Genomic DNA, 13,761 nt, shown 5'->3' with positions numbered 1-13,761 from the left:
TGACCATGTATACCACACTACCTATCAGAAACACTTGTATACGAGATGTATACGTGCATGACAGTGAGTTGGTGGCAAGTATATTTTTGTAACTGCCATATTTTTTTTCTCAGCACAGAAGACAAGAAGTTTGGGCTAGATGTAAAGTACCTGCTGGAGTTGGTAGTCACCTGATCTGTTTCTGAGGTGTTTTTTTTTGCCGTAGGTGGCTTTTAGATGTTGCTAGGTTAGATGTCACATATCAGCAATAATAATGGTTTTATCTGTCTTGAACATAGATTGGCTCTGGTGGTACCCATTCTTCAGGAAGATCACTCAGGATCACTGGTCTTGCGAAGTCTTTTTGTTTGTTAAATCCCTCAAGCATTTTAGTTTCCTCTTACGACACGCATAGTTGACGGAGGGTAGATTTTTCTCTACTTCATCATGAAGGAATAATAATAATAATGAAATAATAAAATAATAATAATAATAATAATAATAATAATAATAAAGATTGAACAGCAAGGATTTTATTGATTAAGGAAATAAAAAGAATAAATTTCTGAAAAATATTTATTAGACATGCACATCCCGGGACACAACACACCCACTACCTCAGACAACTGACCCTGGAGCCTCCATCACATATTGAACACCAGAAGGTAATTTTCAATTTAACTAAAATTATCATCGTATATATGTTTAAAGTAGAAAAGAGCTAAGCGAGTTTACGCTTAGTAGTGAATACTAACTCACTGGAGCAATGGGCTTTATTTTCCTGGGCATTTGTGAACACTTACTAAATATTGCCTGAAACACGTGCAAACATGCTTTTAAGTATATATATATATATATATATATATATATATATATATATATATATATATATATATATATATATATATATATATACAATTATTGTAACCACAAACGAGTGGTACTGAATCAATAACAACACTGCTGAGAGTTCACTCTAATTCTACTCTTACATGTATTCTTGACTTGTGGTGAAAAGTAAGTACATCCTTAATTATTCTATTGTAGTGGATAGGCTTCAAACCCCATGAACCAACCGAGCAACGTATTTGAAACAAAATTATTACAACTTTGCTTGATCGATATTTTCTCTTATGTTTTCAATACCTAATCCTAAGATAAATTCCCTCTGTAAAGCAATATTTACCTATCAAGATTCCTTTGACTTTCATATTGCCATCTAACTAATAACAAGTTAGAAGTAAACATTGCCACACATAAATTATTAAACGTAAAATTTTGGGCCAAGTCAGTGAATTTATATATACCAGAGAAGCTAATCATTTTTTAAAGCTATATTCCATACATATTTTAACCAAAGATTTCCTTTAATATTTCTTTAAATATCTGGAAGAAAAATCTACAAGGAGAGAAAGTTCATTATTCCATAATAAGATACACTACTGCACTGTAAGGAATCCTTCTACGTGAAAGTGAACTGTGAATCTGTTTACATCACAGTTCATTTGTTATTATGTATCCCCAGGAAATGATGGCACGGCGTAAATTCCTGTAAGGTTAAAATTATTGATTAAAACTTTAAATAATTACATGGATAGATGGCCGGAGAAATAATCATAATCTTACATCACGACCATTAGTCATCAGGATCACTTAGCAACAGCCATTAGTCGTCTGGATCACTTAGCAACGACCATTAGTCATTTAGATCACTTAGCAGCCTCTAATAACTAGTTATCCCAAGAACATTAACCACTATACTAGTAAATTAATCTTACTCTCTGGTGAGGTCCTTACTCCTCAGTGTCTTGAGTTTCACTCTTAGACAGTCTAGTGAGTCTCACTCCTGGACACCCTAGTGAGCCTCACTTCTGGACACCCTAGTAAGTCTCACTCCTGGACACCATAGTGATTCTCACTCCTGGACACCCTAATGAGTCTCATTGCTCATTCTAGGATTTCCAACACAGAAACATGAATCCATAATACAAAGAAAGACACTGGTAGAGGAGATGGGCTGAGACTTGAACAATAATACTGCACATGCTACTCTCCCTAGAACACTAATATTGGCGTCACAAACACGGCAGTACACCTAACGACAGCCGGCTGTAGTGAGGGAAGCCATGTTCAACTTTTTCCGGCATCGATGTATGGCCCTGGTGGTTTAACGCTTAGTTTTGATTATAATAATAATCAAGTTCTTCCTAACTTATGGCAAGAGTCCTTTATATATGTTATATATGTGGTATATGTGACAGCCCAATTTTCCGTACAGTGGCCTAAGTCGAGTTGTTTACCAGTGAGGAATTTTTCATATCACAAGAATAGTTTGAAATTTGATATTCTCCAGTATTTCTCATAAATTTAGCTATTGCATTACTGAAAACACTGTAATAAATTTGTATCTCTGAGCCAGCTCGGAGAAAATTTTTTAATTTGCTGTAATTAGTTTAACAGAGAAACTAATTATTTTTTCTTTCTTTTCGACTTCTTAAGCAATTAACCATAAGCCAATATAAACCATGATTGTTCTACCGTTCTCTATAATTTTAACATTAAATTTACAAGATATATAAATGTAAATTCTTATTAAACAATAAATTTTCAGCATTTCTCATCAGTGACTGAGAAAGTTTAAGCTGGCAGAAAACTTGTATTTTGGACTTTGCGTGTCATCTTGAAGGCTCTGACAACAGCTATCACTCCTACGACCATAGCCAAAATCATCAGCGATAGTAGGAGAGTGCTATATCCCGACAATGACGACGAGGAGACACCCTCACTTGATGTCATGTAAGAATATTTAGGTTCCCCGCGCAGTGTTATTTCAAGCTGAGTGTCTTTGTCTTTAACCAACGCCTTGGAGAGCAATGTTCTGTAGTCCAGCTCCACTTCTTCGATGAGCGGACGAGCTTCACGAAGTGGTAACACAACTCGGCCAGAATCGGTTACCTCTAACAAGAGATTTTCCCCTTCGGTGTCAAGGATAATGTTTTGCGTGTGTGAGGGCGGCGCACTGACGAGCTGCTTGACCCCCAAGCTCACCATCATGGTCTGACCCGATGCCACCGCTCGCCTTCTGCGTCCAGCGTGACTTCGAGGTCGGGGAGGCGGTAGGTACAGGTCTGTTAATAAAAAGGTATATGCATGTTTATAGAGTGGCAACAGATATATCGAATCATTATTTAGTTGTAGTTACAATTAGAGTAAGAGGTAGACGGGGCAAAAGGAAAATGGCAACAGCAAGTAAGAGAGAGGTGAAAGTTTATAAACTAAGAGAGTAGGAAGTTAGGGTGAGATATAAGCAACTAATGGCAGAAAGCCGGGCTAGTAAAAGTATGGGTGTTGGGGGGGAGGGGTTGCAGTGTGGGGCAGAGTTTGTGGCTATAGGAGGATGGGTACAGGAGGAAAGAGGAGTGATTGGTCGAATGAGGTAAAGGGTGCGATAAAAGAGAAAAAGGTCACTTATGAGAGGTTTTTACAAAGCAGAAGTGATATAAGAAGGGCAGAGTATATGGAGAGTAAAAGAAAGGAGAAGAGAGTGGTGAGAGAGTGCAAAAGGAGAAGAAACGATAGAATGGGTGAGGCGTGATCAACAAATTTTGCCGAGAATGAGAAAAAAAATTGGAGTGAGATAAACAGGTTAAGAAAGCCTAGGGAACGAATGGATTTGTCAGATTAAACTGAGTAAAGGAGTTAGTAAATGGGGAGCTGGAGGTATTGGGTAAATGGCGAGAATATTCTGAGGAACTTTTCAATGTTGATGAAGAAAGGGAGTCAGTAATTTTATGCATTGGCCAGGAAGGTATAACATCATTTAGAAGTAAAGAAGAGCAGGATGTGAGTGTGGGGGAGGCGCGTGAGGCATTACGTACAATGAAAGGGAGTAAAGTAACTGGAGCTGACGAGATCATTACAGAAATGTTAAAAGCAAGGGAGGATATAGTGTTGGAGTGGTTGGTATTTTTGTTAATAAATGTATGAAAGAGGGGAAGGTACCTGGGGATTGGCAGAGAGTATGTATAGTCCCTTTATATGAAGGGAAGGGGGACAAAAGAGATTGTAAAAATTATAGGGGAATAAGTTTACTGAGTATAAGAGGTAAAGTGAATTGTTGGGTTATTATTGAAAGAATTAGAGGTAAGACGGAGACCAGTATTGCAGAAGAGCAAGGAGGATTTAGAATGGGTTTCCATTGAAGCATGTATGTGAACAGTATTTAGATAAAGGTAGGGAAGTTTTTATTGTATTTATTGGATTTAGAAAAAGCATATGATAGAGTGGATAGGGGAGCAATGTGTTAGACGTTGCAGGTGTATGGAACAGGTGGTAAGTTCATAAAGGTTGTAAAGAGTTGTTACGAGGATAGTGAGGCTCAGGTTAGGGTGTGTAGGAGTCTTTAGACAGGGATATGTAATGTCACCATGGTTGTTCAGCATATTTATAGATGGGGTTGTAAAAGAAGTAAATGCTAGGGTGTTCGAGAGAGGGGTGGGATTAAATTATGGGGAATCAAATACAAAATGGGAGTTGACACAGTTACTTTTTGATGATGACACTGTGCTTAAGGGAGATTCTAAAGAAAAGTTGCAAAGGTTAGTGGACGAGTTTGGGAGTGTGTGTAAAGGTAGAAAGTTGAAAGTGAACATAGGTAAGAGTAAGGTGATGAGGGTATCAAACAATTTAGATAAAGAAAAACTGGATATCACATTGGAGGAAGGAAGTATGGCAGAAGTGAACGTGCTCAGGTATATGGAAGTTGACTTGTCAGCAGATTGGTTTATGAAGGCAGAGGTTAACCATATAATTGATGGATGAAAAAAGGTGAGTGATGCATTGAGGTATCTGTGGAGACAAAATACATTATCCATGGAGGCAAAGAAGGGAATGTACAAGAGAATAGAGGTACCAACACTCTTATATGAGTGTGAAGCTTGGGTTGTAAATGCTGCAGCGAGGAGGCGGCTGGAGGCAGTGGAGATGTCCTGTCTAAGGGCAATGTGTGGTGTAAATATTATGCAGAGAATTCGTAGCGTGGAATTAGGAGAAGGTGTGGAGTTACTAAAAGTATTAGAGGGCTGGTTTGGTTATTTAGAGAGAATGGAACAAAGCAGAATGACTTTGAGAGCGTATAAATCTGTAGTGGAAGGAACACGGGGTAGGGGTCATCCTTGAAAAGGTTTGAAAGATGGGGTAAAGGAGGTTTCGTGGGAGATGAGGCTTGGACTTCCAGCAAGCGTGCGTGAGCGTGTTAGATTGTAGTGAATGGAGACGAATGGCTTTTGGGACCTGACAAGCTGTTCGAGTGTGAGCAGCGTAATATTTTGTGAAGGGATTCAAGGAAATCAGTTAGCCGGACTAAAGTCCTGGAAGTGGGAGGTATAATGCCTGCACTTTAAAGGAAGAATTTGGGATATTGGTAGTTTGGAGGAACATCTAAACTGTTGTATTTGGGCGCCTGTATAAAGACAGTGATAATGTATGAGTGATGGTGAAAGAGTTAAAAGAATATAAAAGTTTTTTCTTTCTTTTCGGGTTACCCGACGAGTTAAAACAAACACACACAAACATACACACACACACACACACACACACACACACACACACACACACACACACACACACACACACACACACACACACACACACACATATATATATATATATATATATATATATATATATATATATTATATATATTTTTATTATCACACTGGCCGATTCCCACCAAGGCAGGGTGACCCGAAAAAGAAAAACTTTCACCATCATTCACTCCATCACTGTCTTGCCAGAAGGGTGCTTTACACTACAGTTTTTAAACTGCAACATTAACACCCCTCCTTCAGAGTGCAGGCACTGTACTTCCCATCTCCAGGACTCAAGTCCGGCCTGCCGGTTTCCCTGAACCCCTTCATAAATGTTACTTTGCTCACACTCCAACAGCACGTCAAGTATTAAAAACCATTTGTCTCCATTCACTCGTATCAAACACGCTCACGCATGCCTGCTGGAAGTCCAAGCCCCTCGCACACAAAACCTCCTTTACCCCCTCCCTCCAACCTTTCCTAGGCCGACCCCTACCCCGCCTTCCTTCCACTACAGACTGATACACTTTTGAAGTTATTCTGTTTCGCTCCATTCTCTCCACATGTCCGAACCACCTCAATAACCCTTCCTCAGCCCTCTGGACAACAGTTTTGGTAATCCCGCACCTCCTCCTAACTTCCAAACTACGAATTCTCTGCATTATATTCACACCACACATTGCTCTCAGACATGACATCTCCACTGCCTCCAGCCTTCTCCTCGCTGCAACATTCATCACCCATGCTTCACACCCATATAAGAGCGTTGGTAAAACTATACTCTCATACATTCCCCTCTTTGCCTCCAAGGACAAAGTTCTTTGTCTCCACAGACTCCTAAGTGCACCACTCACCCTTTTCCCCTCATCAATTCTATGATTCACCTCATCTTTCATAGACCCATCCGCTGACACGTCCACTCCCAAATATCTGAATACATTCACCTCCTCCATACTCTCTCCCTCCAATCTGATATCCAATCTTTCATCACCTAATCTTTTTGTTATCCTCATAACCTTACTCTTTCCTGTATTCACTTTCAATTTTCTTCTTTTGCACACCCTACCAAATTCATCCACCAATCTCTGCAACTTCTCTTCAGAATCTCCCAAGAGCACAGTGTCATCAGCAAAGAGCAACTGTGACAACTCCCACTTTATGTGTGATTCTTTATCTTTTAACTCCACGCCTCTTGCCAAGACCCTCGCATTTACTTCTCTTACAACCCCATCTATAAATATATTAAACAACCACGGTGACATCACACATCCTTGTCTAAGGCCTACTTTTACTGAGAAATAATTTCCCTCCTTCCTACATACTCTAACTTGAGCTTCATTATCCTCGTAAAAACTCTTCACTGCTTTCAGTAACCTACCTCCTACACCATACACCTGCAACATCTGCCACATTGCCCCCCTATCCACCCTGTCATACGCCTTTTCCAAATCCATAAATACCACAAAGACCTCTTTAGCCTTATCTAAATACTGTTCACTTATATGTTTCACTGTAAACACCTGGTCCACACACCCCCTACCTTTCCTAAAGCCTCCTTGTTCATCTGCTATCCTATTCTCCGTCTTACTCTTAATTCTTTCAATAATAACTCTACCATACACTTTGCCAGGTATACTCAACAGACTTATCCCCCTATAATTTTTGCACTCTCTTTTATCCCCTTTGCCTTTATACAAAGGAACTATGCATGCTCTCTGCCAATCCCTAGGTACCTTACCCTCTTCCATACATTTATTAAATAATTGCACCAACCACTCCAAAACTATATCCCCACCTGCTTTTAACATTTCTATCTTTATCCCATCAATCCCGGCTGCCTTACCCCCTTTCATTTTACCTACTGCCTCACGAACTTCCCCCACACTCACAACTGGCTCTTTCTCACTCCTACAAGATGTTGTTCCTCCTTGTCCTATACACGAAATCACAGCTTCCCTATCTTCATCAACATTTATCAATTCCTCAAAATATTCCCTCCATCTTCCCAATACCTCTAACTCTCCATTTAATAACTCTCCTCTCCTATTTTTAACTGACAAATCCATTTGTTCTCTAGGCTTTCTTAACTTGTTAATCTCACTCCAAAACTTTTTCTTATTTTCAACAAAATTTGTTGATAACATCTCACCCACTCTCTCATTTGCTCTCTTTTTACATTGCTTCACCACTCTCTTAACCTCTCTCTTTTTCTCCATATACTCTTCCCTCCTTGCATCACTTCTACTTTGTAAAAACTTCTCATATGCTAACTTTTTCTCCCTTACTACTCTCTTCACATCATCATTCCACCAATCGCTCCTCTTCCCTCCCGCACCCACTTTCCTGTAACCACAAACTTCTGCTGAACACTCTAACACTACATTTTTAAACCTACTCCATACCTCTTCGACCCCATTGCCTATGCTCTCATTAGCCCATCTATCCTCCAATAGCTGTCTATATCTTACCCTAACTGCCTCCTCTTTTAGTTTATAAACCTTCACCTCTCTCTTCCCTGATGCTTCTATTCTCCTTGTATTTCATCTACCTTTTACTATCAGTGTAGCTACAACTAAAAAGTGATCTGATATATCTGTGGCCCCTCTATAAACATGTACATCCTGAAGTCTACTCAACAGTCTTTTATCTACCAATACATAATCCAACAAACTACTGTCACTTCGCCCTACATCATATCTTGTAAACTTATTTATTCTCTTTTTCTTAAAAAATGTATTACCTATAACTAAACCCCTTTCTATACAAAGTTCAATCAAAGGGCTCCCATTATCATTTACACCTGGCACCCCAAACTTACCTACCACACCCTCTCTAAAAGTTTCTCCTACTTTAGCATTCAGGTCCCCTACCACAATTACTCTCTCACTTGGTTCAAAGGCTCCTATACATTCACTTAACATCTCCCAAAATCTCTCTCTCTCTACTCTGCATTCCTCTCTTCTCCAGGTGCATACACGCTTATTATGACCCACTTCTCGAATCCAACCTTTACTTTAATCCACATAATTCTTGTATTTACACATTCATATTCTCTTTTCTCCTTCCATAACTGATCATTCAACATTACTGCTACCCCTTCCTTTGCTCTAACTCTCTCAGATATTCCAGATTTAATCCCATTTATCCCCCCCCACTGAAACTCCCCTAGCCCCTTCAGCTTTGTTTCGCTTAGGGCCAGGACATCCAACCTCTTTTCATTCATAACATCAGCAATCATCTGTTTCTTGTCATCCGCAATACATCCACGCACATTTAAGCATCCCAGTTTTATAAAGTTTTTCTTCTTCTCGTTTTTAGTAAATGTCTACAGGAGAAGGGGTTACTAGCCCATTGCTCCCGGCATCTTAGTCGCCTCATACGACACGCATGGCTTACGGAGGAAAGATTCTTTTCCACTTCCCCATGGACAATAGAAGAAATAAAGAGGAACAAGAGCTATTTAGAAAAAGGAGAAAAACCTAGATGAATGTATATATATTTGCATGTGCGTGTCTGTGAAGTGTGACCAAAGTGTAAGTAGGAGTAGCAAGATATCCCTGTTATCTAGCGTGTTTATGAGACAGAAAAAGAAACCATCAATATATATATATATATATATATATATATATATATATATATATATATATATATATATATATATATATCAATAACAACACTGCACTAGCCAAGGAGTCGAATCCATGGTGTTTTGGACCGCCTCATGGTGAGAGAAAACGCATGACGCTTTAGACCACTAGACCACACAATCCTTAACAATGGTGCATCCAGCCAAGCTAGATGTTGTGTCCGTCATCGATCAATACCACTCTTTTGTGGGTACAATGTATAAATATATATATATATATATATATATATATATATATATATATATATATATATATATATATATATATATATATATATATATATATATATATATATACATATATATATATATATACATATATATATATATATATATATATATATATATATATATATATATATATATATATATAAATATATATATATATATATATATATATATATATATATATATATATATATATATATATATATATATATATATATATATATATATATATATATATATATAAATGAATATGCAATAAGATCACAGTAAACAGGTGATTTCAAAATATGCAAAACAACCACTCTGAAAGAATAGAGAAATTCCAAGCGCTTTCGTGACTACTCACATTATCAAGGAACTATGAAAGTGAAGCATCCAAGGAAGCTATATAAGGGGTCGGCCAGCACCTCACTATCAGATCCCACAACGGTTAAACACGTGACGCGCGGCGAGCCAACTTGGATAGGTCCTTTGCAAAACTCACCCCCAAGCTATTTATTTGTCCAGTGTATTATTAAATTCTTCCCAAATTCTATTAATTATAAATGGATCTAATTTATATAAACCAAAGGAAATATTCATATTATTGTCAAAACTGCTTTTTATGAAACAAGATTCAATTATATTCCTGTCGACCATGGACTTGCTTGATACTACTTTCTCAACTTTTTGAAAATCAATTGGATGGTTAAAAATCTCTTACGTGAATAAATAGAGCATTGGAATCTTGTCCAGTTCTAATGCTATATTTATGTTGTTTTAATCTTAGTTCGAGATTTTTACCAGTTTGACCGTAATAAACTTTATCGCAAATTTTACAAGGAATCTTATAGACACATCCATCAGCATTTTGGGGGGAATTCTTAATCAAAAGTTTTTTTACTGTATCAAGATTTTTGAATACAACTTTAATATTAAAAGTCTTAAGAAGAGAAGGCATATCAACCAAGTTTTCATGGTAAGGGAGAACCAACATATTTTTAGTTGAATAAGGCTGGTTGCCCTTTTTTGGAATATAAAAAGTGTTCCTAGCAACTTTAAAAGATTTATCAATTACATTTCTTGGGTATTTTTGAAATAGGTAATGATTTAAAATACCCAAGAAATGTAATTGATAAATCTTTTAAAGTTGCTAGGAACACTTTTTATAATCCAAAAAAGGGCAACCAGCCTTATTCAACTAAAAATATGTTGGTTCTCCCTTACCATGAAAACTTGGTTGATATGCCTTCTCTTCTTAAGACTTTTAATATTAAAGTTGTATTCAAAAATCTTGATACAGTAAAAAAACTTTTGATTAAGAATTCCCCCCAAAATGCTGATGGATGTGTCTATAAGATTCCTTGTAAAATTTGCGATAAAGTTTATTACGGTCAAACTGGTAAAAATCTCGAACTAAGATTAAAACTACATAAATATAGCATTAGAACTGGACAAGATTCCAATGCTCTATTTATTCACGTAAGAGATTTTAACCATCCAATTGATTTTCAAAAAGTTGAGTAAGTAGTATCAAGCAAGTCCATGGTCGACAGGAATATAATTGAATCTTGTTTCATAAAAAGCAGTTTTGACAATAATATGAATATTTCCTTTGGTTTATATAAATTAGATCCATTTATAATTAATAGAATTTGGGAAGAATTTAATAATACACTGGACAAATAAATAGCTTGGGGGTGAGTTTTGCAAAGGACCTATCCAAGTTGGCTCGCCGCGCGTCACGTGTTTAACCGTTGTGGGATCTGATAGTGAGGTGCTGGCCGACCCCTTATATAGCTTCCTTGGATGCTTCACTTTCATAGTTCCTTGATAATGTGAGTAGTCACGAAAGCGCTTGGAATTTCTCTATTCTTTCAGAGTGGTTGTTTTGCATATAAATGTATATATATATATATATATATATATATATATATATATATATATATAAATATATATAATATATATATATTATATATATAAATATGTATATATATATATATATATACATATATATATATATATATATATATTTTATAAATGTTTATACATATATATATATATATATATATATATATATAAATATATATATATATATATATATTATATATATATAATATATATATATATATATGTTATATATATATATATATATATATATTATATATATATATATATATATATATATTTATATATATTTATATATATATATATATATATATATACATTTTTTTTTCAGCAAGTCGGCCGTCTCCCACCGAGGCAGGGTGACCCAAAAAGAAAGAAACTCACCAAAAAGAAAATGTTTTCATCATCATTCAACACTTTCACCTCACTCACACATAATCATTGTTTTTGCAGAGGTGCTCAGAACACAACAGTATTGAAGCATGTAAGTATAAAGATACACAACATATCCCTCCAAACTGCAAATATCCCGAACCCCTCCTTTAGAGTGCAGGCATTGTACTTCCCATTTCCAGGACTCAAGTCCGCCTATATAAAAATAACCGGTTTCCCTGAATCCCTTCACTAAATATTATCCTGCTCACACTCCAACAGATCGTCAGGTCCCAAATACCATTCGTATCCATTCACTCCTATCGAAAACGCTCATGTACGCCTGCTGGAAGTCCAAGCCCCTCGCCCACAAAACCTCCCATACCTCTTCCTTGCAACCTCTACGAGGACGACCCCTACCCCGCCTTCCTTCTACAGATTTAAATGCTCTCCATGTCATTCTACTTTTATCCATTCTCTCTAAATGACCAAACCACCTCAACAACCCCTCTTCAGCCCTCTGACTAATACTTTTTTTAACTCCACACCTTCTCCTAATTTCCACATTCCGAATTTTCTGCATAATATTTACACCACATATGTCCCTTAGACAGGACATCTCCACTGCCTCCAACCTTCTCCTCGTTGCTGCATTCACAACCCAAGCTTCACACCCATATAAGAGTGTTGGTACTACTATACTTTCATACATTCCCTTCTTTGCCTCCATAGATAACGTGTTTTTGACTCCACATATACCTCAACGCACCACTCACCTTTTTTCCCTCATCAATTCTATGATTAACCTCACCCTCCATAAATTTATCCGCCGACACGTCAAATCCCAAGTATCTGAAAACATTCACTTCTTCCATACTCCTCCTCCCCAATTTGATATCCAATTTTCCTTTATCTAAATCATTTGATACCCTCATCACGTTACTCTTTTCTATGTTCACTTTCAACTTTCTACCTTTACACGCATTCTCAAACTCATCCACTAACCTTTACAATTTTTCTTTAGAATCTCCCATGAGCTCAGTAGTATCAGCAAAAAGTAACTGTGTCATTTCCCATTTTGTATCTGATTCCCCATAATTTAATCCCACCCCTCTCCAGAACACCCTAGCATTTACTTCTTTTACAACCCCATCTATAAATATATTAAACAACCATGGTGACATTACACATCCCTGTCTAAGACCTACTTTTACTGGGAAGTAGTCTCCCTCTCTTCTACACACCCTAACCTGAGCCTCACTATCCTCATAAAAACTCTTTACAGCATTTAATAACTTACCACCTATTCCATATACTTGCAACATCTGCCACCTTGTTCCCCTATCCACTCAATTATATGCTTTTCTAAATCCATAAATGCAATAAAAACTTCCCTACCTTTACTTAAATACTGTTCACATATATGCTTCAATGTAAACACTTGATCTACACATCCCCTACCCACTCTGAAACCTCCTTGCTCATCCGCAATCCTACATTCTGTCTTACCTCTAATTCTTTCAATTATAACCCTACCGTACACTTTTCCTGGTATACTCAATGAACTTATTCCTCTATAATTTTTACAATATCTTTTGTCCCCCTTCCCTTTATATAAAGGGACTATACATGCTCTCCGCCAATCCCTAGGTACCTTCCCCCCTTTCATACATTTATTAAACAAAAGTACCAACCACTCCAACACTATATCCCCCCCTGCTTTTAACATTTCTGTCATGATCCCATCAGTTCCAGCTGCTTTACCCCCTTTCATTCTACGTAATGCCTCACGTACCTCCATCACACTCACATTCTGTTCTTCTTCACTCCTAAAAGATGATATACCTCCCTGGCCAGTGCATGAAATTACCGCCTCCCTTTCTTCCTCAACATTTAAAAGTTCCTCAAAATATTCTCGCCATCTACCTAATACCTCCCTCTCCCCATCTACTAACTCCCCTACTCTGTTTTTAACTGATAAATCCATACGTTCCCTAGGCTTTCTTAACTTGTTTAACTCACTCCAAATTTTTTTCTTATTTTCATTAAAATTTCTTGACA

General features: G+C 37.1%; 1 protein-coding gene across 1 annotated transcript in view; it reads right to left on the bottom strand.

Annotated features, from left to right (window-relative positions):
- Positions 1 to 548: 548 nt before the first annotated feature.
- LOC128687781 (mucin-2-like) overlaps positions 549 to 13,761 on the bottom strand; it is a 565,626-nt gene continuing 552,413 nt past the window's right edge. The window contains exon 9 of the mRNA XM_070085758.1: positions 549 to 3,107. Within this exon, the coding sequence (XP_069941859.1) occupies positions 2,617 to 3,107 (491 nt within the window). The 3' untranslated portion in view covers positions 549 to 2,616. The remainder of the gene's footprint in view (positions 3,108 to 13,761) is intronic.

This window comes from Cherax quadricarinatus, chromosome 1 (genome assembly GCF_038502225.1).
Source record: "Cherax quadricarinatus isolate ZL_2023a chromosome 1, ASM3850222v1, whole genome shotgun sequence".
NCBI classification, from domain to species: Eukaryota; Metazoa; Arthropoda; class Malacostraca; order Decapoda; family Parastacidae; genus Cherax; species Cherax quadricarinatus.
The sequence above is the reverse complement of the archived record's forward strand: the minus strand, read 5'-3'. Positions and strand labels throughout refer to the sequence as shown.